This window comes from Corythoichthys intestinalis, chromosome 1 (assembly GCF_030265065.1).
Source record: "Corythoichthys intestinalis isolate RoL2023-P3 chromosome 1, ASM3026506v1, whole genome shotgun sequence".
In the NCBI taxonomy this organism is placed as follows: Eukaryota; Metazoa; Chordata; class Actinopteri; order Syngnathiformes; family Syngnathidae; genus Corythoichthys; species Corythoichthys intestinalis.
Window position 1 is genome coordinate 43,935,178 of NC_080395.1, and position 21,292 is coordinate 43,956,469.

Sequence of the window (21,292 nt, forward strand, 5' to 3'; positions counted from 1 at the left end):
TTTGAAACTGCTATGATGACGATCAGCACTTCCAAGTCTGAGGCCATGGTTTTCAGATGGAAAAGGGTGGATTGCGCATTCCAGGTCAGAGGTTAGTGCCTGCCCAAAGTGGAGCACTTTAAGTATTTCAGGATTTTGTTCAAGAGTGAGGGTAGGTCAGAGCGTGAAATAGACAGGCAGAAGAGGGAGCTGAGCCGTAAGGCGAAGGTCTTGATTTACCTGTCAGTCTACTTTCCAATCCTTACCTATGGCCATGAACTTTGGGTAATGACCCAAAAAACAAGATCGCAGATACAAGCGGCTGAAATTAGTTTCGTTTACAGAGTGGCTGGGCTCCGCCTTAGAGATGGGGTGAGAAGCTCGGTCATCCGGGAGGGACTCAGTTGAGCCGCTGCTCTCCCATGTCGAAAGTAGCCATGTTTCAGGCATATCCGACTGGGAGGAGACCCCGAGGCAGACCCAGGACACTCTTGAGAGATTAGATCTCTCGGCTGGCCTGGGAACGTATAGATGGCAGTAACGTCTCTCAGGCGGGACTACGGTAACCAATCGAGTAAGAACGGAAACAGTACTTTAGGCTTGTGCTTAAGTAGTCAAAACATTGATTTGGCGGCCGCCGGATTTTCGGTACATGTCTATTGGCAACTGTTGCTATTCTCTTTCACGTCGCTCACAAAGTGACTTTCCTGAAGTGCGCTTTTAACTCAAATCTTGGCTCGTGACAAACCTTTGCTTCAAACATCCACTTATCATTCAATTATTTCTACAGATTTGTCTCTTGTCAAGGACCCGGCCCCAGGGTCCGGGACAAATAGGTGACAACGAATTGAAATAAGCCGACTGGTTTATTTTAGGGCTGTCAAACGATTAAAATTTTTAATCAAGTCAATTACAGCTTAAAAATTAATTAATCGTAATTAATCACAATTCAAACCATCTATAAAATATGCCATATATTAAAACCCCTCTTCATGTTTTCGTTTTAATAAAATTTGTAAAATTTTCAATCAAAAAATAAACTAATAGCCCGTCATTGTTGATGTCAATAATTACACAATGCTCATGGGTGCTGAAGTCCATAAAATCAGTCGCACCCAAGCGCCAGCAGAGGGCGACAAAACACCAAAAAACACAAGTAACAAGCGGACATTGCACTGTACTGTCATTTTAATCTGTTTGAGCGGGGCATGTGCGTTAATTGCGTCAAATATTTTAACGTGATTAATTTAAAAAATTACCGCTCCTTAACGCGATTATTTTGACAGCCCTAGTTTATTTACAAAATATAATTTGCCAAAGATGATTCTGTTTTACCCTGAAGACTGAGACATCAAGCTTCCGCGACTGTCGCTCATCCTGCGGTTGTTGTAGCCTCCTCCGCCACTTCCTCCTCCTCGGGAACTTGAGCCACCTTGCCACTCCTTTCTCATTCCCTGCTCTCTACCGTGACGCTCCACCACTACCCGGCGACCAGAGTTGAAAGCCTGAACAGACATATTGGAATGATCATTAACACAGAGCAGCTCACAAGTGGTACTAGCAGTACACCAATCTTCTGTACGAAGATTCGTCCAAGAGCAGAGGGATAAACAATCATATTTGAGCATTTATATCATTCACTATTATGGAAAACTTAATTAAAAAAAACTAATGCTTTGAGCTAAACATTTTTAGTAAATGCGACATCGAGTTAAATCGTTTGAACTCAACATTTTTAGTAAATTGAATTTCAATTTAATATGTAAAATTTTGCTTCAAACAGGGATTGAACCCATGCCGCTACTGTGGTAGAGTTGACAATAGTAAATCAATGAGTTAGGAATACTTAGAATTAGCCCTGGGTAATATATCACTATAAAAATATATTAACATTGTAAATGTGATATGGAATTAATAATTTTTATATAAGAATAGTTCAAATGTGCCCCTTAGGTGCTTTAACAATTAACCCCTTCAGACCTGCATTTTTTTCTGGTGGGCACAAAAAAAAAAAAAAAAAAAAAAAAAAAAAAAAAAAATCTTCGATGATTTTTACTCTACTCAAACACCAGAACAAAGTGCAACTTTTTGGGCAGGGATATTTCATGCTTTTATTGATTATTTTTAATTGTAATGTGATTTTGCTAAGAAATGAGCACTTACGTTTGCCTTTTTAAAGTTGCGTTTTGTCTCAGCCATTTTCAAAGAGCCAAAAATATCAAAGAGTGTGTGCTTAAACTCATGATTTGATTTCGATGGCTAAAGTTTCATCCAATCATCTCCCAGAAGTGGCTATCGCAACTAAATTCAGCGTATTTAGTGGTTTAGAGACACCGCAAACTTGTCATGTCCGGGGTTAAGGTATTGCTATTATAAAGTATTTTGTTTACATTTTAATACCTCAACAACTGGGATTCTTTTTTCACGAATCAGGTGTTAATTCATTTAATTTTACCACTCTTCACTGAAATGGCCGGGTTTTAATAAAAATTTCTGGTCACATGTCTTATTTGGTTTGCCTTGGACTGAACATTAGCTCTTGCAAGGAAAATATTGATGTATATCGTTCGTATATTACTACATCCAGCATAAATATATTGGGATATGACTTGTACTTATGAAAACTGAAGAATACAGAGTTATGACTACTTTAAATCTTCACTTAACATTACTGGTAGGATGTTGTATTATTTTATGCAGTAATAGAGGACGATATCAATGTTTAGCGTTTCTATCGATTTGATTGAATTGTTGCTAAATCAATCGGCCCAGCGTATTATCACACGTCTAATATGGACTAAATGCACAAAAACAGGCCTTGCTGGTAAGCTCACCTGGTCATTCATCACCATGGCTCTTCCTCCATCCCGATCATTAAAAGAGCCTCTTCCTCGGCTAGTTGAAGAACCCCCTCTAAGAACGGGACCCGGCCCGTCTCGGCCCGATCGGTCTGCACGAATGCGGATGGCTCCTCTGAAAAAAAAAAAAAAAAAAAAAAAAAAAAAAGTCAAACATAAGATATATACAGAAAGAGCAAGTGCAACCAAATGCGAAAAAAGCGTTACCGTAACTCATCCTTATTTGCGTTCATGCCGCCATTGTTCTTCCAGGCGTTGCCTCCGTCCCTGGGAGAGCGCATTTGGGTTACGCCAGACATCCTGGCTCCCATCGGCCGATTTTGCATCTGAATGGGTCGCCTCTCGTCTCGATCTCTGCGATCTGTGTCGCGGAGGTTGGTGCGCGAAGGTTCGGCCCGGCGTACCCCTTCAAAGTTCTTGGGGTAACGCTCGAAGCTGGCGCCGTCTCGCTGAGGAGAGGGCCTGCTTTTCTTTGCTTCCGGCTCACCGTCAAACCGGTTGCGTCTAGAAAAAAAAAATAAAAAATTGAACTACACTTAACATTGGGCAACTGATTTGCTTCCTTTTTTGTATGGCTTAACTCATCGTTCCGACAGCTCAAAGCAAGTGACTGTCAAGACCTTTTATAAAATATAGTTTGAAATTAAATCTTAAGACCAACTCGACAACAAACCAAAATCTGAAGAAGAAAAAAGAAAAAAAAAAAAAAAAACACTGGATGTCAATTAATGTGTGGTCGAGTCCGTTTTAAATATCCTACCAAGTCGCATGATTATTTAAACAGTGTTTAAAATATCTAGCTGGCACTGTTAAGGAGTAATAAATGTTCACATTATACAGCGAGAAATTTCTGTTGAGCGGACTTGGCACCTATGTCATGGTTTTGTTAGTTTCACTAACCTGATATCGCGATTTTGCAACTACAGTAAATTGGTAAATTGTTTTTTAAACATATAAAGTTTTATATCACTTTTTTTTCCAAACCTGCAAAATCATACTTGTAAACATTGGTAAGATTTTTGAAAACTAGATTCAAGTCATTTTAATGAAAATTAAGACCTTATTCTTAAAATAATAAATCCAATGACTTAAGACTTTTCAAGGATCCGAGGGAACTGCTAACTTCCATTTAAGGCATTTTCAATGGGAGAGGCAGGCAGACCTCCATTGTCAGCACTGGCAGTGAATGAGTTAACATGCATTAAGGACTGAAGCAAACCTATCAAACGTGTTGGCCTGCTGGACGGCGGCCTGCGGGAATCGTCCCCTCTGGCGGTTGTTGAAGTTGGAGAAGCGGTTCTGCTGCTGGTTGAAGTTGCCGCCTTGGTTGAGACGAGGTTCAGACACATCTGATTGGATCTTCTTGTTGCCGTTCCAGTATGTGTTGTCTCGCCGGCTGAAATTTAGACCCAGACGATGTGGTTTTACGTGACGCTCGTTGTAGTAATGCCATTTTAAATTGATGTTTTTTCCCATACACCGTACCCTTCGTTCGATTTGTATTGAGGGTTTTTACAGCTTTGATCAATTTTAAGACCACTCGGAAAAGTGAGCCCATGATTGAATTTTTGCCTTGTGGGCTACTTTTCAAAGCACAAACCTAAAATGATCCACTGTACATACATTTGCAGGTCATTCCATGTCAATTTACATATATACCCAGATCGTTCCCAGTGACATCACTTCAATTTGCCAGTTTTTTTAATTAATGCCTAATTATGTCAAATGGAAAAATTCAAATTTTGAGCCTCCTAACTACATTTTTCATTCATGGTCTTCAAACGTCTGGGTGCCCCGTCCACTTTTGGGATCCGGGATTTGCACACTTAATTTTGGACTATATTAATGGCTCTCCTTTGTTTTAGAGAAGGTACAGACCTTTAAATTGCTTAATCTAAGTATATTACAGTGTAATGTATAACACTATGTAATACGGAAGTCCCTGTTTCGACCACGGGATAGGAAATCCAGCAGAACGGACTATTTTTCAGAGGGCTGGAATTGGGTGAAAATTATCAGTTTTTTTTTTTTTTTTTTTTTTCTAAAGTTAAAAAAAAAAAAAATATATATATATATATATATATATATATATATATATATATATATATTATAAATAAGTAACAAAATAATCCAGAAACACAATGGAATTGCCAAAAGAAACATAAATGTAAATGTTTAATTTTGCGCAACACTCCCAGAAAAAGCTGAATTAGCTGTAGGCTGTTGGGAACTTTTTTTTAAAAAGAACAAATACTTTTCTTCTGTATCAGACCGAGATTTGGTATCAGCATAGTTTCAAAATTATGTATCGAGTATATATACACAATATACAGTGGTACTTTTACATACGAATTTACCGTAATTTCCCGAATATAACGCGCACTTTTTTTCCCCAAAATCAACTTGTAAACTCATGGTGCGCATTATAAACGGGTACATGGATGGAGACAGAAATATATATGTATTACACATATATATAAACCGATTTTTTTTCATCGAGACGGCCACGTTGTGTTGAAGAAACGTATGCGGCGACCCGTTGCCGACCATTACGGTACGTGACGTCACCATTTTGTTTCGGTAATGCTTCACACTAATCGGCCGAATTATTTCGTCTGTGTTAAATTCTGCTTTTTTCACTCTTCATAAAGCACAGAATTTAGTTTCTTGAACTCATTTGAGTCGACGTTTATTGCAGCTCCACAATTCGGAGCATAACAAATGTAAGGACACACACTTCCTGTGTCCGTCAACTATATCGGTCCCTCGGGAAACTCAAACCCAAATAACAATAGTTCAGTAGTTTTACCGTATCAATCCATGGAAGAAACATTTATTCATCATGAGGAAATGAGCAAGTTATACAGCAGCCTTTAAAAGAAAAGTCACATCCGTTTTGTTTTCTCCTAGATTCTGGTAAGTTGGAGAAGTTGTCAAGTCATATTATTACCGTAAATATTGTCAGTTTACGGTAATGTTTTGAACTACCAATGTGCTATGCTTGTGCTGTGTTTCACCAGTCAGTAAAATGACATCTCTGTATCTGTACACGAGCTCTGTTTTCTTGTATTCTTCTATTTATTGGTGCTAAAATTAGGGTGCGCGTTATAAACTGGTACAATAATTTTCCCCAAATTTTACAAGTAAATTTGGGGTGCGCATTATACACGGGTGCGCCTTATATTCGGGAAATTACGGTAATTAGTTCCATGACCTGGTTTTTAAGACAAAATGGTGACATGTCAAGCGGGATTTTTTCATAAGAATACATTATAATTCGATTAATTTGTTCCACAGCCCAAAAACCTGGCCAAATCCTTAACAAATATTGCAGGAAAAATTTCTAATAGCAATTACAAATAGCAAAATGACAAGCAGTCATTATTAGAAAGATGGATTTGAGAAGTTTAAACATTTTAAGAAACATGCCATCGAAAAGTAACATGTTTCTGTGTTCTACTGAAAGGCAATGTCTGATTAGTAGCGAGTACACACCCTTGTTCCACATCACGGCCTCTTTTGAGGTTTCTCTTCTCTTGCTCACAGCGGAGATGTTCCTGCTGTCGTCTGATCTCCTGCTGGCGTGCTATGTGTTCTGCTTCTTTCCGCCGCTCCTGAATCAAAAGGTTCATCTCAAAAACTGTTCAAAAAGGACTATTTTTATTAAAGCTCGGCCGAAATATACTTTTTTTTTTTTTTCAAGATCAGCCATCGGCTAATTTACAAAAGAAAGACTGATGTAATAGGAAAACTGTCCCCTTCCCTGTTTGGGCAATGGTCATAGTTACTTGTGATTTTGCACCACCTATTGGCCAGTAATACTCACGCATAAAAGCTGGACGAGAGAAAAAAGGCAGAATGTGCATGGACTTCCCTACAAGCAAGCTGACAGCTCCAATTCAAAGTTTTCTTGTTGTGTTCCTTGTTCAAGTAGTCAGTCATTAATTTCCCAGTAGTAATCGGTTGATGAGGAGTCATGGCCCCTTGCGACACCTTGCAAAACTACAGTTTTTCCACAGTTCATTGGGACCAGAATCCGGCGCAATAAATAAAAAACCATGAAGTAGCGCCATCCCCCCGGTTTTTATTTTGTGTTCAATGTATTATTTAGCATTGGAACGAGATATATACAGTTGTGGTCAAAAGTTTACATACACTTGTGAAGAACATAATGTCATGGCTCTCTTGAGTTTCCAGTTATTACTACAACTCTGATTTTTCTCCGATAGAGTGATTGGAACAGATACTTTTTTGTCACAAAAAAACATTCATGAAGTTTGGTTCTTTTATGACTTTATTATGGGTTAACAGAAAAAGTGATCAAATCTGCTGGGTCAAAAATATACATACAGCAACACGAATTAGCAATTTTGACTTCTCTGAGGCCATTTAAATAGGGCTCATTGGATGCAAACGCCCACAAACGCTACAATGGGAAAGTCAAAGGAGCTCAGCATGGATCTGAAAAAGCAAATCATTGACTTGAACAAGTCAGGAAAGTCACTTGGAGCCATTTCAAAGCAGCTGCAGGTCCCAAGAGCAACAGTGCAAACAATTGTTTGTAAGTATAAAGTGCATGGCACTGTTTTGTCACTGCCACGATCAGGAAGAAAACGCAAGCTATCACCTGCTGCTGAGAGAAAATTGGTCAGGAGGGTGAAGATTCAACCGAGAATCACCAAAAAGCAGATCTGCCAAGAATTAGAAGCTGCTGGAACACCGGTGTCAGTGTCCACAGTCAAGCGTGTTTTGCATCTCCATGGACTGAGAGGCTGCCGTGCAAGAAGGAAGCCCTTGCTCCAAAAGCGGCACCTTAAGGCTCGACTGAAGTTTGCTGCTGATCAAATGGACAAAGATAAGACATTCTGGAGGAAAGTTCTGTGGTCAGACAAAACAAAGATCGAGCTGTTTGGCCACAATGCCCAGCAATATGTTTGGAGGAGAAAAGGTGAGGCCTTTAACCCCAAGTACACCATGCCTACCGTCAAACACGGTGGTGGTAGTATTATGCTGTGGGGCTGTTTAGCTACCAATGGAAATTGTGCTTTACAGAGAGTAAATGGGATAATGAAGGAGAATTACCTTCAAATTCTTCAAGATAATCTAACGTCATCAGCCCGAAGATTGGGTCTTGGGCGCAGTTGGGTGTTCCAACAGGACGATGACCCCAAACACACATCAAAAGTGGTAATGGAATGGCTAAATCAGGCTAGAATTAAGGTTTTTGAATGGCCTTCCCAAAGTCCTGACTTAAACCCCATAGAGAACTTGTGGACAATGCTGAAGAAACAAGTCCATGTCAGAAAGCCATCAAATTTAACTGAACTGCACCAATTCTGTCAAGAAGAGTGGTCAAAGATTCAACCAGAAGCTTGCCAGAAGCTTGTGGATGGCTACCAAAAGCGCCTAATTGAAGTGAAAATGGCCAAGGGACATGTTACCAAATATTAGCACTGCTGTATGTATATTTTTGACCCAGCAGATTTGATCACTTTTTTCTGTTCACCCATAATAAAGTCATAAAAGAACCAAACTTCATGAATGTTTTTTGTGACAAAGAAGTATCCGTTCCAATCACTCTATCAGAGAAAAATCTGAGTTGTAGAAATAACTGGAAACTGGAGAGCCATGACATTATGTTCTTCACAAGTGTATGTAAACTTTTGACCACAACTGTATATAAGACACTGTTTTTTCACTTTTTCCCCAAAAATATAATTTAAATAAAAATTTCATGTGTATGCGTATATTTATTTTAATAAATGGTTTTTAAGCACTTCAAATGTAATAACTATGATAAGTTTTAAACATGTTACTGTCCCATCCATCATCTAACGTTTAGTCTGGGGTCGGGTCGTGGAGGCAGCAGCTTTAGCAGGGAGGCCTACCGGATTATTTTTAAATTATTTTTAAGTTTCATTGAGCAAGTCACCTCAAATTCACTCACGCTGCTCAATTACACACAATGAGTTGCCACAGCAACTGTTTACCAAGTTAAACGATGACTTGACGTATGCGGCGCTTTGAAGTTTCGGCTTCCAAGCATCTCTGGCAAGATCAAACCTTAGCATCTGTCAATCATCGTTAACTTTAATAAGCAACTCCAGTGCACTGCCTGACTATGAAAAGCAGCAGGATGGAGAGAGACTACGTGATTGGATTGGGACAGCTCATCTGTATGTTTTTTTTAAATTGAAAAAAAAAAAAAAAAAAAAAAAAAAAAAAAAATCCACAATGGACTGAGGGTGCCAAGTTCAAAGCGCTAAGTAACGAAGGATCACTGTATATTGATACTGCGTTACTGGATATTGACACCTGCTAGACATAAAAACCCCGACAGACAACCTAGTTGACTTAACTGGCAATACTAGTTCCGTTGTTGCCAATACGTTTTAGGGCATTTCAATTACTCAAACGTTCTTCTACGGAACAGGATCAATTTAAATGTATGGTGTGTATCTTCAAATGTATGCTCAATAAATAATATGACTTTGACACTTTTGAAATCACATTAAAGCCATACTTGGCTGCGTACGCGTATACTTTAAAAAATGTAATAAATGTTTCATGTATATTTACTAGTGTATAATGAGTAGTTCAATCGTCTTAATAATTAATGTGCTTTAAAACAAAAAAATGGATAGAAAGTTTTTCACCGAATTGTGACGTATTTCCGCCCTGACTACAACTTCATGCTATTTCGGACCGAAACCTGCGTCTTTTACAGATTGAACTCCACGTGAATTTACACGGAAAAAAAATAATATTGTTGTCATATGCGAAAATATTCAACGATTAACAGGCATTCATTGGGAGCGTTAAATTGGCACGATTATCCAGATTGGTTCGACAGGTCCATATGCATTGCCTCGAAGGTTTAAGGACATTAGGGAGTCTTCTAAGGTGTTGAATTTCGATAACCTGGACAAATAACTTATAAATACTAGGAATACATACTCACAACAAAGTTTAAAAGGCTTTAAAACAGTGGTCTCAAACCGGTCCTCAAAGGGCCGCAGGGGGTACTGGATTTCATTCCAACCAAACGAGACAAATATCTTTTCACCAATCTGGTTTCTTACAAGTGTAATCAGTTGATTGCAATCAGGTGCTGCTTATGTTAGTAGAAACCTCATTGGTTGAACTGTTTGTGCTGGATCTGTTGGAACAAAAACCAGGACCCACTGCGGCCCTTTGTGGAGTCGGTTTGAGACCGCTGCTTTAAAAGCTTCAGAGCCCATCATTACTTCGTTGCAGAATTTGTTATGGGAGTTTTATTGGCGAGAAACACCTCTGATGTTTATCGTCAGGAAGATGAGCAAATGTAGATTAATGTCAAGGAGACCCATCGCCAGACGTTAGTCTTAAGAGGGCATATGAATTACATGGAACAGCAATATAATTACTAGCCTCTGTCTTGTCTGTATTTTGAACTAGCCTGCAGGCTGCTCAGAACTAGTTTGTCTTGCGGCATGTGAAATCACTGCCAGCTTGTATAAACAACTCCGCACACCCGTTGCGCTGCTCCAATGAATGACTCAATCTACAAAAATATGAGACATTTCTGAATACGCTCAGAGTGGCCCCAAGTATCCCGACTTGTTTGCTAGGAAGTTAGGAGGCTTCCTTTGGAACTTTGTTTAGCGGGCAGTGAGTTGGGTACAGATCCTTCATGCCACAAAAAAAAGTAGTTCTTGCTCATTGTATGGTATTTCTGACTAAACTAATATAAATGCATTCAGGAATTGATGATACACTGTTTGATTGCAGCTAGGCCTGTCGCAATAACAAATTTTAGTGTCCGATAATTTAGCTCATGAATTATTGCGATATGCGATATTATTGCGCCCCCCAATTTTTTTTTTTTTTAAACCAATTTACAATAACAGAATACAGTATATATTAATACATCAAGTACACCCAATTAAACGCGATAAATATTTACTCTTAAATTCAAAAATACTTTTTAAGAAATCACAACTAAAAACAATTGACCATGCCTCTAAAGTAAAAAACAACAATATTAATACCCCACTGAAACACAGAAGGTTTTTTTCAAGAAAAATAAATAAAATTGCACTTAATAACTTAAGCATTTAGGCAAATGAAAACTTTTCCCCCTCATAGCTTTTGCAATGGTGTTCTGTAAGGATGCAACGATACAGTTAAGTCGCGGTTCGGTACGATTTTCGATACCGGGGACACGATTTTCCATCCGATTCAATACATTTAGTACTCTAAAACAAAAAACACAAGTGTTATTATATATATATATATATATTTTTTTTTTTTTTGCTAACAGGCAAAAATAGCAATGCCATCATATAAAGATGCATTTTAGTGCTTAATGTTTATGTGCTTACTTCTTACTGATCTGAAGAAATTTTGTATAAAAGTGCTGAGAACAATCTTAACTGTAAAGTGAGGCGGGGTACACTGTTGATTGCTACAGCTCTCTTAGCAGCTAGGTTTAGTACATGAGAATGACATCCTATTTGTGGTCCGAATGTGTCACGTGCTGAATTAACAATATTTGCAACATTATCTATAGTCACTGGTATGGATTGATTTGGCCTTCTTAACGTCCATTCAGTCATGGCAGTTTATAATTCATCAACTACGTTTCCCATAATCATTCTGGGCTCACGTAGCTAATGGCATGGGACGTACAACACCTAGTTTGCTATTTCATGATATCTAGTGTGTGCACGCACTAAAAAAGTTAGCAAATGCCACAGAAGTCACGTCTGTTCATTACCGCACAACACCAGCATATGACAATCGACATTCATAAACAGGACGAGTTTGAAGCACAGCGCTCTTAATTTGCCACTCAACGTTCATAATGTCCATTCAGCTGTCCGTTGTCAAAGCGAGGTTGGTTGTAGCAGCCAAGTCGGTACCAATGTTTTGGCGGACTTTGTTGTAAATATCCGGTGTTGTGCCGAAATATAGCCGCCCCGAGTGAAATGTCACCCCTGACGGGTGCACCCACACGTCAACAACACCAGCACGCCGGAGATGGTCCGCAGTCAATCCGGAGCGCTGACGTGGCCGGTATACGTCGAACAATAGGATATAATGGGAACGATTGGCTCCTGCGCTATTTTTTGCCGGTATTCTGACAAATTTTGCAACCCTTTAAAAATTGCTACCTTGTGGTTTTGCGCATGCACGTAACGTTAAAAATGGCCGCGAATGCGGCGATTCAAAAGTAAACACTACAAACTTTCTTTAAAGAAGGGAATATTTACTTAAGTTTGATCATGGAAAGACATGTACAAAAGTTCTCAGACAGATCCTACCATGTTAGCTGCACACAGCAACTACACCCCGTGCTCTCACTGTTAACGACTTTGCCGTGTCGTTAAGTATTAATTTACGCCATTTTCGTCTTGCACATGTATGTTTATGATGTATCTAGTTTAGTTCGCACCTTTGGATAACATTGAGAGTCCAACTGAATGTAAATGAGGGCTTTTTCAGCGCCACAAAAGCTTTGGGACCAAATTTTATAAGGGAGCAAATTTTGACTGAACACCGGACCTGGAACGAAGATGCATTTTGCGCAGTTGGTAAGTAGGAATCCGAACTTTAACAGCACATGAGTGCATACGCGTGCACGCGAGGCGATAGTGAACTCGAATGTATAAGAGCGTCAAAATGGCAGCACACTATTTGAGAGGGTAAAAAAATATTGGCCCAAAATAACGGCTTACCAATTCGGCTTTAGACATCGACAATCGTCTCGTTTTTTAAATTGGTATCAGCCTCTGAAAATCTGAAATCGGCCAACCTACTTTTAACAATTCTTTATTAAACATTTGTTTCTACGGAAATTTGAGCTTGTGTACATACTTGTTCAATTCTGATTCTCTCCCTTTCAAGCTTCTCTCTCTCAAAGCGCTCCCTCTCCAGCTTCTGTCTTTCCATCTCCAGTCTCTGGCGTTCACGAAAGAGGTTCTCACGCTCTTCGCACTCCCGCGCGCGGCGTGCCTGTTCTATCATTTCGCGTTGTCTAAGGGATTTATGTTATTGTTAGAAAATGCTTTTTGATATAGTAGGCTATTCACTAGGGCTGCCACAAACTAATTAACTTTTTTGGTGATTAGTCAACTAATCAGTTCAATATATAAAACAGATTGGATGTTTTACAAAAATCAGGAAATAGTTTTTATTTTTGTATTTTGTTCGGAAACATTTTCATATTTTGATAACAAAATTTAGTCATTTCAATTTTTAATGAAATATATTTAAACATTTAAAAATGTCATGTTTACTGCATCTGTTTTTTTTTTTTTTTTTACATTTATCCTAAAACATGTTTCAAAATATTTTATTATTAGTTTTTTTCCAAAATAAAAACATCTAAGTTTTATTCACTCCATTTTTTCCAAAATGACGGAATAAATCATGTAAAAATTAAACATTTTAAAAAATAAATGAAAAATACAATATATTTGCATTTTTCACGCATTTTTGTCCTTTTAAAAATATTTCTTTTAAAAAATAAAATTTAAAAAAATGATTAAATCATGCACTGCTTTTATCATTGTCATCAAAAACATCTTACCAAAAAAAATTTTTTTAGAATAAATAATCAGTTAATTACAGTGGATTAAACGTGGCAGCCCTAGTCTCAACATCCATTTGGATTCACCTACCTGCGCATCTCCGTGGCTCTACGGGCACGCTCATTCCGTTCACGCATTCTCTGCTCCTTTATCTTCGCAAATGGAATAAATTCACCTCCTTTATTGAGGAAGCGCTGTTTATTTTTAATCATCTCCAACTAAAGGGGGAAAGTAAGATTGGTTTTATCAATGCTCCGGTTCATCAAACAAAAAAAAAAACAAAAAAAAAAAGCAACAGGGGAATCAGAACGTACCTCTTCAGGGGGTATCAGCCATTTGGGTCTTTTTTGCATGGGCATTTGAATAAATGGCTGGAACAAAGCAAAACAAAAGACATTGCACCACCATATTCTGTGCAAAAAAAATATAATCAGAGTAAAGCTTACCTTCTCAACATATCTCGTCTTCCTGAAAGGTCTTGTTTTGAGAAAATCTGACTTTCCTTTGGTTTGATTTCCCTGTGCCGTACCACCTGGACTCCTTGACCCTGAAGAACAACAGGAAAAGAAAAAGCCTCCTCAACTCTTGAACCATCTATTAATTGCTATTTTTTCTCTGCTTTTAACCCTTAGGTTTATAGTCCAGTGCAGCTTATATATGGCTTTCTACAGGCCGATGAGCTGTACTTCTTTAGTAGGGTTGCCCAAAGTAAAGAAACCAAAATGTTGCATCAGGAGACTCCCGTATATCTAGTCAACCTGTGCTGCCACCTGCTGTCAACACTGTTGTTGTCCAACCTGCCTCCTAGTATGCATTGCAGCGCTATAGATGTAAATAACAATCAAAATTCATGTTCTGTGTTAATTATTTCTTCAGTTACTGTTCCAGTTTTTTAATTACCGTAATTTCTAGTTATCAGATTTGGTAACTTTATTTGACAGTGGTGCCACAAGACTCATTAGACAATCATAATTATGACATGAGAATGTCATGAGCATGAATGAATGCTTATAACAGATGTCATTTAGTGTTTTCCGGCAAATTATCTCACTTTTGAATGGATGTAAAAGATCCGAGCTGGACATGAAGAGAGTTGGTGACATACTTCCGGATAACAATGATTGACACCTGTCATAAGCATTCAGTAATGCACATGATAGTGTCTTAATTATGACGGCCTTATGACGCCGCTGTCAAATAAAGTGTTACCTATTAACTCAAATTAAATCAACAAATAAGCCGCACTGGACTATAAGCCGCAGGATTCAAAATGAAGGGAAAAAGTGGCGGCTTATGGTCCGAAAATTACGGTAATTAGATTTTGCACCACTATTGATGGTAATGAAGCATTATTTTGCCTTTCCTTGTTAACTCATTGAGCCATTGACTGTTATATACATCCAATACATTTGAAGTGGGAGGGCTGGAGGGTTCATTCTTTGCCACCCTCCCAGTTCAAATGGACTGGACATGTACTAGTGGTACTCATTTAAAAACTTTTGTTTTTAACAGCCATATGATTCGACGTCTAGCATCGACCAAGGAATTGAAAGAGAAATAAAAACAGCATTTAATTGTGGGGTTTTGTATTCATGAAGTAGCAAAAATGGTACAAAGTATAAAGTATTCTTTGCGTGTGACTGCAGCTTGTTGTCCGGTGAGGCTTATATACGAATAGAAAGTTTTCTTTTGGGAGTTGTGGGTGCGGTTTATTGTCCTGTGCAGCTTATATACGAAAATTGCAGTAAATTAACAAAAAATGGAGGTAAAACCTACGTCTGCTGGGTCTGTCATCTCTTTTCGAAGAACCTTGGGCAGAATTTGATGCACCGGAATCAGATTTGCTACTTTTGGTATCCTTGGATGAATCTTTGTCCTTCTCCCCAGATTTTTCATCTTTCTTGTAAGGTTGCTGCGATCTACATAGAAGGAGATTACATTTAAATTGGTTCACCAAGAAGGCAGTCGATCTACCATTCTATTCTCACTTGTTAGACAACTTTGTCCCTGAGGAACTGCGCTTTTCACTTGACTTGCTGGTACTTGCTTTGTCATCCGATTCATTCTTTGAGGATTCTTTTGTGAAGGGGACATTTTTGCCCTAGAAAAAAATAATACATAGCATGTCAAGGGGGTGAAAAATGAAAAACGCCATTTTCCCTCACTTCACTTACGCATTCTACATATATTTGTTGTCCATCAAGCTCAGTGCAGTCCAGCTGAGAGATGCAACGAGTCACCTCTGCAGTGGAAGACATGGTCACCAGGCCGTAGCACTTTGAACCAGGACTGCGGGCATTTGTTAGGACTTTTGCACTTAAAACCTGCCAGCAATAGAAGAAATTGTTTAACTTTAACAACACTCGATGAAAAACAAAAACCCAAAAGAAAATTACCTTGCCGTATTTGCCAAAGAGGTTCTTCAGATCTGCTGCTTTCGTGTTGAGGGACAGGCCGCTCACCCAAACACTATTAGGTGAGCTGATACTGCTGCTGCCGCCGACCACTGCTTTACCACCAAAAATTACATACACGTTTGGCATTTCAAAAAAAAATTTAAACGCGTAAGAAAGAACTTATTTACTGGCATTGACAGCGATAGACATCAGCTCAATTACTACTCGGACGGCTGCCAATGAATCATCATGTTTCATGTTTAGTGGCCTTGACGGCAATAGACGTCAAATCCATTTTGTTATCACGGTCAAATTTATTAAAGAAAATTAGAGCCATTAGAACAGTAGGAAGTAAAAACAGGCAATTCTATTATCAAGATCAAATTTTGTTTCTTTTCGATCAATCTCGAGTTGCCATATTCAAATTGACCCTATATTTCATCGAAATTCCCTTAAAGGTTTTTAGGCAGTTTATTACAAGTGTAAAGCTAAACACAAAGAAAATTACCCATAATGTGTACTTAAATAGATTTCTTTGAACACCCCCTAGCTAAATGCTAATAGGGGGATTAGCCATGTACAATTGCAGACATTGTAAAAGACTACCAACTTTAAAAAAAAAAAAAAAAAGATTTTGTAACAAATCGTGACAAGAATCGCGAACAGGTGATATGGGGGGGGGGGGAGATGATGAGCCTTTATTTGGCCAGGATGTGAAGCAAACTAAAGCTAAACACAAATAAAAATTGCACATATTGTGCACCAAAATACATTTTGCGAATTCCAATATAGACGCTATTTTAGAAAAAGTACAACTTTAAAAAAAGAAAAAACGCAGAGAATCGCAACTGTACGGTATGGGTAAAAAAATATATAGGTTTTGTTTTCAATCCTAACAGTTAGGTTACTGATGTTTCCTTATTTCGATTAAGGTATTAATATGCAAAAATTAATGTGTGGTCAATGTATAAACAGCTCAGTTTTAGAGCAACTGTGCTTCATCTATCACCATCAATGGCAGTTAATGAGAAAAGTTTTCCAGTTATGCCTTACCCTTGTCCTTTGCAGCTTTTCCATCTCTGTCTCTTGAAGAGCTACAAAGCAAATGTTACCACAACAAACAGCAAATGAGCTTCAGCAAATGAAATCATGTGCCAAGGACATGTCATTTATAGGGAAAATAAGCACATTTTGACTCTTCAGAAAGAAAAAGTCCAGTGAACAAGGCGTAGATTTGACACCATGTGTCAAAGGCTTCAGAGCTTTTCCAGTTGTGACGGGGTCAGGATGTCAGCCAATTAATTCCCTTGACCAATGAACTCTTCAGGTGGTTTGTGGACCTTCTCAGCGGATTAAAAAAGGGGTCGTCAAAGGAACTAAAGCTCTTATTAATGCACTTCAGCCAAAAATGGGAATGGCTTTAAAAGCGCTGGAAGAGGCAATATAACAAAGTGGGCTATTTCAGCTCCTGGGTATTGTCGCAATTTACCAGGTGAAAAAAAAAATTATCAGAGGGATGGGATTGGGATCATCTGAACACTCCCTTATGGCAAAAAAAAAATCTTCAGGCTACCCACAATGTTGTGCTCTTACAGAGGTGAACTTGATAGTAGTATCAAAGAACTGACATATAAAGACAAACCTCTTTGCTTGACCAGATACCCCAGTAGACGAGGGGCCTTTCTTCCCAGAATCCTTTTCGTTATCTCCGGCTTCAGGTTTCTTCGTGGCCTCTCTGCAGTCCACTGAGGGCTCGTCCCAGGCTCCGTCATCTTGCTTACCATCTTTGTCTTCCGCTTTCATGTCATCATCCGTGCTCATCTCGGCAGAGGCCTCAGGCTCATCGTTGCCCTTGTCAGCCTCTGAATCTGGAAGTTTCACATGTTTACCTGTGTCCAGAAGATCGTCGCCATCAACATCTAAGGTGATGGCGTCTTCGTTTTGGATCGACACAGACAGGTGATCGTCCTCGGCTTCTTTTGAGGAATCCATGGCTTCAGCAGCCATCTCATCTTCAGACTCAATTTCAGGCTCGCCGTCCGCCTCGTCGTCGACTTGCGGCTCGCCGTCCGCCTCGTCGTCGACTTGCGGCTCGCCGTCCGCCTCGTCGTCAACTTGTGGCTCGCAGTCTCCCTCAGCCTCTTGCTCGACATCCGCATCCACCTCTTGCTCAGCGTCAGTGTCAGCGTCTGCCACCTCCGGCTCTGAATCGGCCTCGGCGACCGCGCCTGCCGTCTCCAGTTCAGCCTCGGGTTCGGCAGTTGCCTCGGGTTCGGGCTCAGGCTGAGAAGAATTCTCCTCGCAGAGCGCAGGGTTACAATTTTCTTGTGTACCATCATCTGTATCTGTTACATCTGGGGGATTCAATAAGGATACACATGGCAAAAACACAACGTTTAACATGGACATGTCACATGTTTCTTGACCTAAAAGTAGAATAGAAAGCACATTTAGTGTTAGAGGTCATCGAGGGCGTAGACACCATAGGAAGACACAAAACACACATCTTCATCCCTTGAAAAAGGACTCCAGTATGAAAGACAATTCTTTGTGAATATCTTGATTCCAGATGCCTCCCGTATGGTGATGAACCATTCCTGGTGGGAGTCTCAAATCACAAATGAAGGGAAGACCCAACCATTCATCATTCCCACAATCATCGAGGTCAAGTCACTTGTACGATTTCCCTCCCAAAAAGTTCAGTCCGTCCTGGCGATGGTGATAATCTCTCACCACTTTCCGACATGTTGAGTGAGCAAACACACAACTGTGTGCGCAATATTGTCGTAACAAAACCGGCCTTTAACGTCGTAGTCCAGGCCCCCAGCGACGGTCACTCTGTGTCTTACGACTCTTGGCTGCACTGCAAAGCAGTCAGTGACGCTGAGATGGATGAAGAGTCAATCAAGTCTGATGACATTCCAAATGCCGATGCATTTTAGGCTTTAAACATGTAACCGAGGCAGTCTCTTCCAGCCATCTCACGTAAAGTCCTGTTGCCAGTTCACTTGAGATGTTCGTGACATAACGTCCATACTGACGTCCAATAATGTCAAGATGATGATAATACTCAAAATAGGTGATCATCCACTAAGTCTTCAAATCGTTTTACTTGCTGTTCATTAGACCACAAAATCAGATGTCAGTACGAATGCCCTCTGTTGCATCTTGTGATTCCAGGAATGTGGTAGTTGAATTTCAAAGTGCTGTAAAACCAACAGCTTGCGTGCAACCAATTTTCAGTGCAACAAATGTGGCATGTTATTGCGATCAAACATGTCCAATATTTAGGAGGTAACCTGGGAACTGAAGCCACTAGCACATGAAATAAATGATGTGCAAAAGATGCTATTGCTACCATATGGAGGTGATATGTACAGTACTAGGCTCTTCTATAATATTGTGTCAGTATACATACCTTTCTCAGACTCGTATCCCTCCGTCTCCTAGAAGAAATTGCAAGTAAAGTGACCATTAAGTAAGGAACAAGGACCAAGAAGAAAAATCCATCAGTGTGTGGGTTGGTCAGATATGTCATAAGATCATTCATTTGTTTTCCATAGTTTGGCTGTGGGTGCGACTTATACTCAGGAGCGACTTATGTGTGAAATTATTAACACATTATGATATCATTTCACATGTTATTTTGGTGTTTTGGAGTGACACTGATAGTTTGGTGAACTTGTCAGCATGTTCTTTATGCTATAGTTATCTGAATAACTCTTAATAGCTATGGCCACGTTCGCGTTCTGCCTTTGGCAATGTGTGTTCAATTGTATTATTGACTTTACATTGAAGTGCATGCTTTTAGTTTGTGGCGCTTTCACACCCACGTGGGGGCGCACTCGCACTTGTTTACGCGAAGAAGAGCGCTCACACGCAAGAAGACGGACAGCTACACAGCGTCTCTGAGCGAGTGGGCGAGAGAGAAAGACACGGCCGCGAACCTACGTTCATTGTTTATGCTTGTAAAATATCTCTACAGAGGCAACACTTGTATCATCTTTTCTGTTGTTGTTGCGTTTTCCACCCGCGATCGGACACTTAGAGCGGGTTGTGTGGTTGTTTGAACGATGTGCTAATGCTAGCGAATGCATGCTAACCGTTAGTGTCATTGCTGTAATAGCACCTAATAATCATTTATTTATGTTGATGCTAACCTGTTTGGTATCGAGGACGAAATTGATTCAGCAAATTATACGGACATCCAGCATCGTCATTTGGGAGTTTAGCTCGCTGTATAGCCAGGACCGACCCGCAGCGTCCTGGTGAGGACAGTATATTCGCATTTCGTTGTTCATGCATCATGTAACATCATACTGTACACTTATTCAGCATGTTGTTCTCTATTGTATTTTTTTATATTAAATTGCCTTTCAAGATGACATATCTATTCTACGTGTTGGATTTTATCAAGTAAATTTCCCCCAAAAATGCAAATTATATTCCGGTGCGACTTATGTTTTTTTCCTTTTCATTGGGCATTTTATGGCTGGTGCGACTTATACTCAGGTGCGACTTCTAGTCCGAAAAACACAGGAAATACAATATCACTTTATAATAATGTACACATTCATTTACTCACAACTTTAAAATGTATAACAGCCGAAATTTTCTTTTTTTAATTATTATCATTTCACCTGTTGAAAATCCAAAACAAATCTGGACTAAGAATGTTGATTCCTTGTATGGACTGACTTCCGATTTCCAATTTTGGGTGTATTTTCTCTCTGAAGATTACAGGGAGTTCTCGCTTGTTATTTAGGCAGGCTTGCTTAATGTAGGACTGCTCACTCCCTTTTCGAGGTTGGCTGATAACTGATGGTATGTGCAGCAGAGCCAGAAAACAATTGAATTCGATCATTTTGTGATAACATATTGTGATAACAATTAAAATTTGATTAATTGTGCAGCAGTACTGGTAACTATCCTTGACCACATGTTTGGCAATTACAATACGATCTGACCATTGGTGAAAAGCTACTGCAAATTAGCTAACACCAATACAGCAACACCAATTGTGTTAGCGATCTAACAAAACTAAGGTGGTGCTTTACACGAGTTCTCCTTTTCAGTAGCCTATTGTTCCTTTTTTGTATATAATTTGATCCCAAAATATATAGTGAGCCAAAAAGTAATACAAACACCGTTAATTGAATTTCAAATAAGATCGCAATGATAAAATGAAGTTTACTAATTGCCAAAGCAACTAGTCACATTAGGGAATCAGTGTACAAGTCCTAACTCTAACAGCCCAAGAAGAAATGATTTGCATGTTTTTCATAAAATCGAGGCAAATATATGAAATTTTAAAAATCACGATTACTTTTCCGTGAATGGTTGTATGTCTCCTTGTGCCCTGCGATTGGCTGGCAACCAGCTCAGGGTGTACCCTGCCTACTGTCCGTAGTTAGCTGGGATTGGCTCCAGCACCTCCGCGACCCTCGTGGGGAAAAGCGGCATGGAAAATGAATGAATGAATGAA

At 39.3% G+C, this 21,292-nt stretch overlaps 1 protein-coding gene across 2 annotated transcripts in view; it reads right to left on the reverse strand.

Annotated features, from left to right (window-relative positions):
- The window catches only part of sltm (SAFB-like, transcription modulator), a 38,204-nt gene that overhangs the window by 7,772 nt on the left and 9,140 nt on the right, over nt 1-21,292 (reverse strand). The window contains exons 4-19 of one of the 2 annotated variants that reach the window (XM_057829277.1): nt 19,226-19,253; nt 17,450-18,161; nt 16,861-16,901; nt 15,808-15,917; nt 15,586-15,735; nt 15,400-15,512; nt 15,188-15,330; nt 13,858-13,958; nt 13,726-13,782; nt 13,502-13,629; nt 12,696-12,855; nt 6,333-6,451; nt 4,057-4,233; nt 3,045-3,341; nt 2,814-2,952; nt 1,315-1,484 (exon numbers count right to left, since the gene is read on the reverse strand). In XM_057829277.1, the coding sequence (XP_057685260.1) occupies nt 1,315-1,484; nt 2,814-2,952; nt 3,045-3,341; nt 4,057-4,233; nt 6,333-6,451; nt 12,696-12,855; nt 13,502-13,629; nt 13,726-13,782; nt 13,858-13,958; nt 15,188-15,330; nt 15,400-15,512; nt 15,586-15,735; nt 15,808-15,917; nt 16,861-16,901; nt 17,450-18,161; nt 19,226-19,253 (2,645 nt within the window). Of the gene's footprint in view, nt 1-1,314; nt 1,485-2,813; nt 2,953-3,044; nt 3,342-4,056; nt 4,234-6,332; nt 6,452-12,695; nt 12,856-13,501; nt 13,630-13,725; nt 13,783-13,857; nt 13,959-15,187; nt 15,331-15,399; nt 15,513-15,585; nt 15,736-15,807; nt 15,921-16,860; nt 16,902-17,449; nt 18,162-19,225; nt 19,254-21,292 lie in introns of both variants that reach the window. The other variant, XM_057829264.1, reaches the window with a different exon arrangement.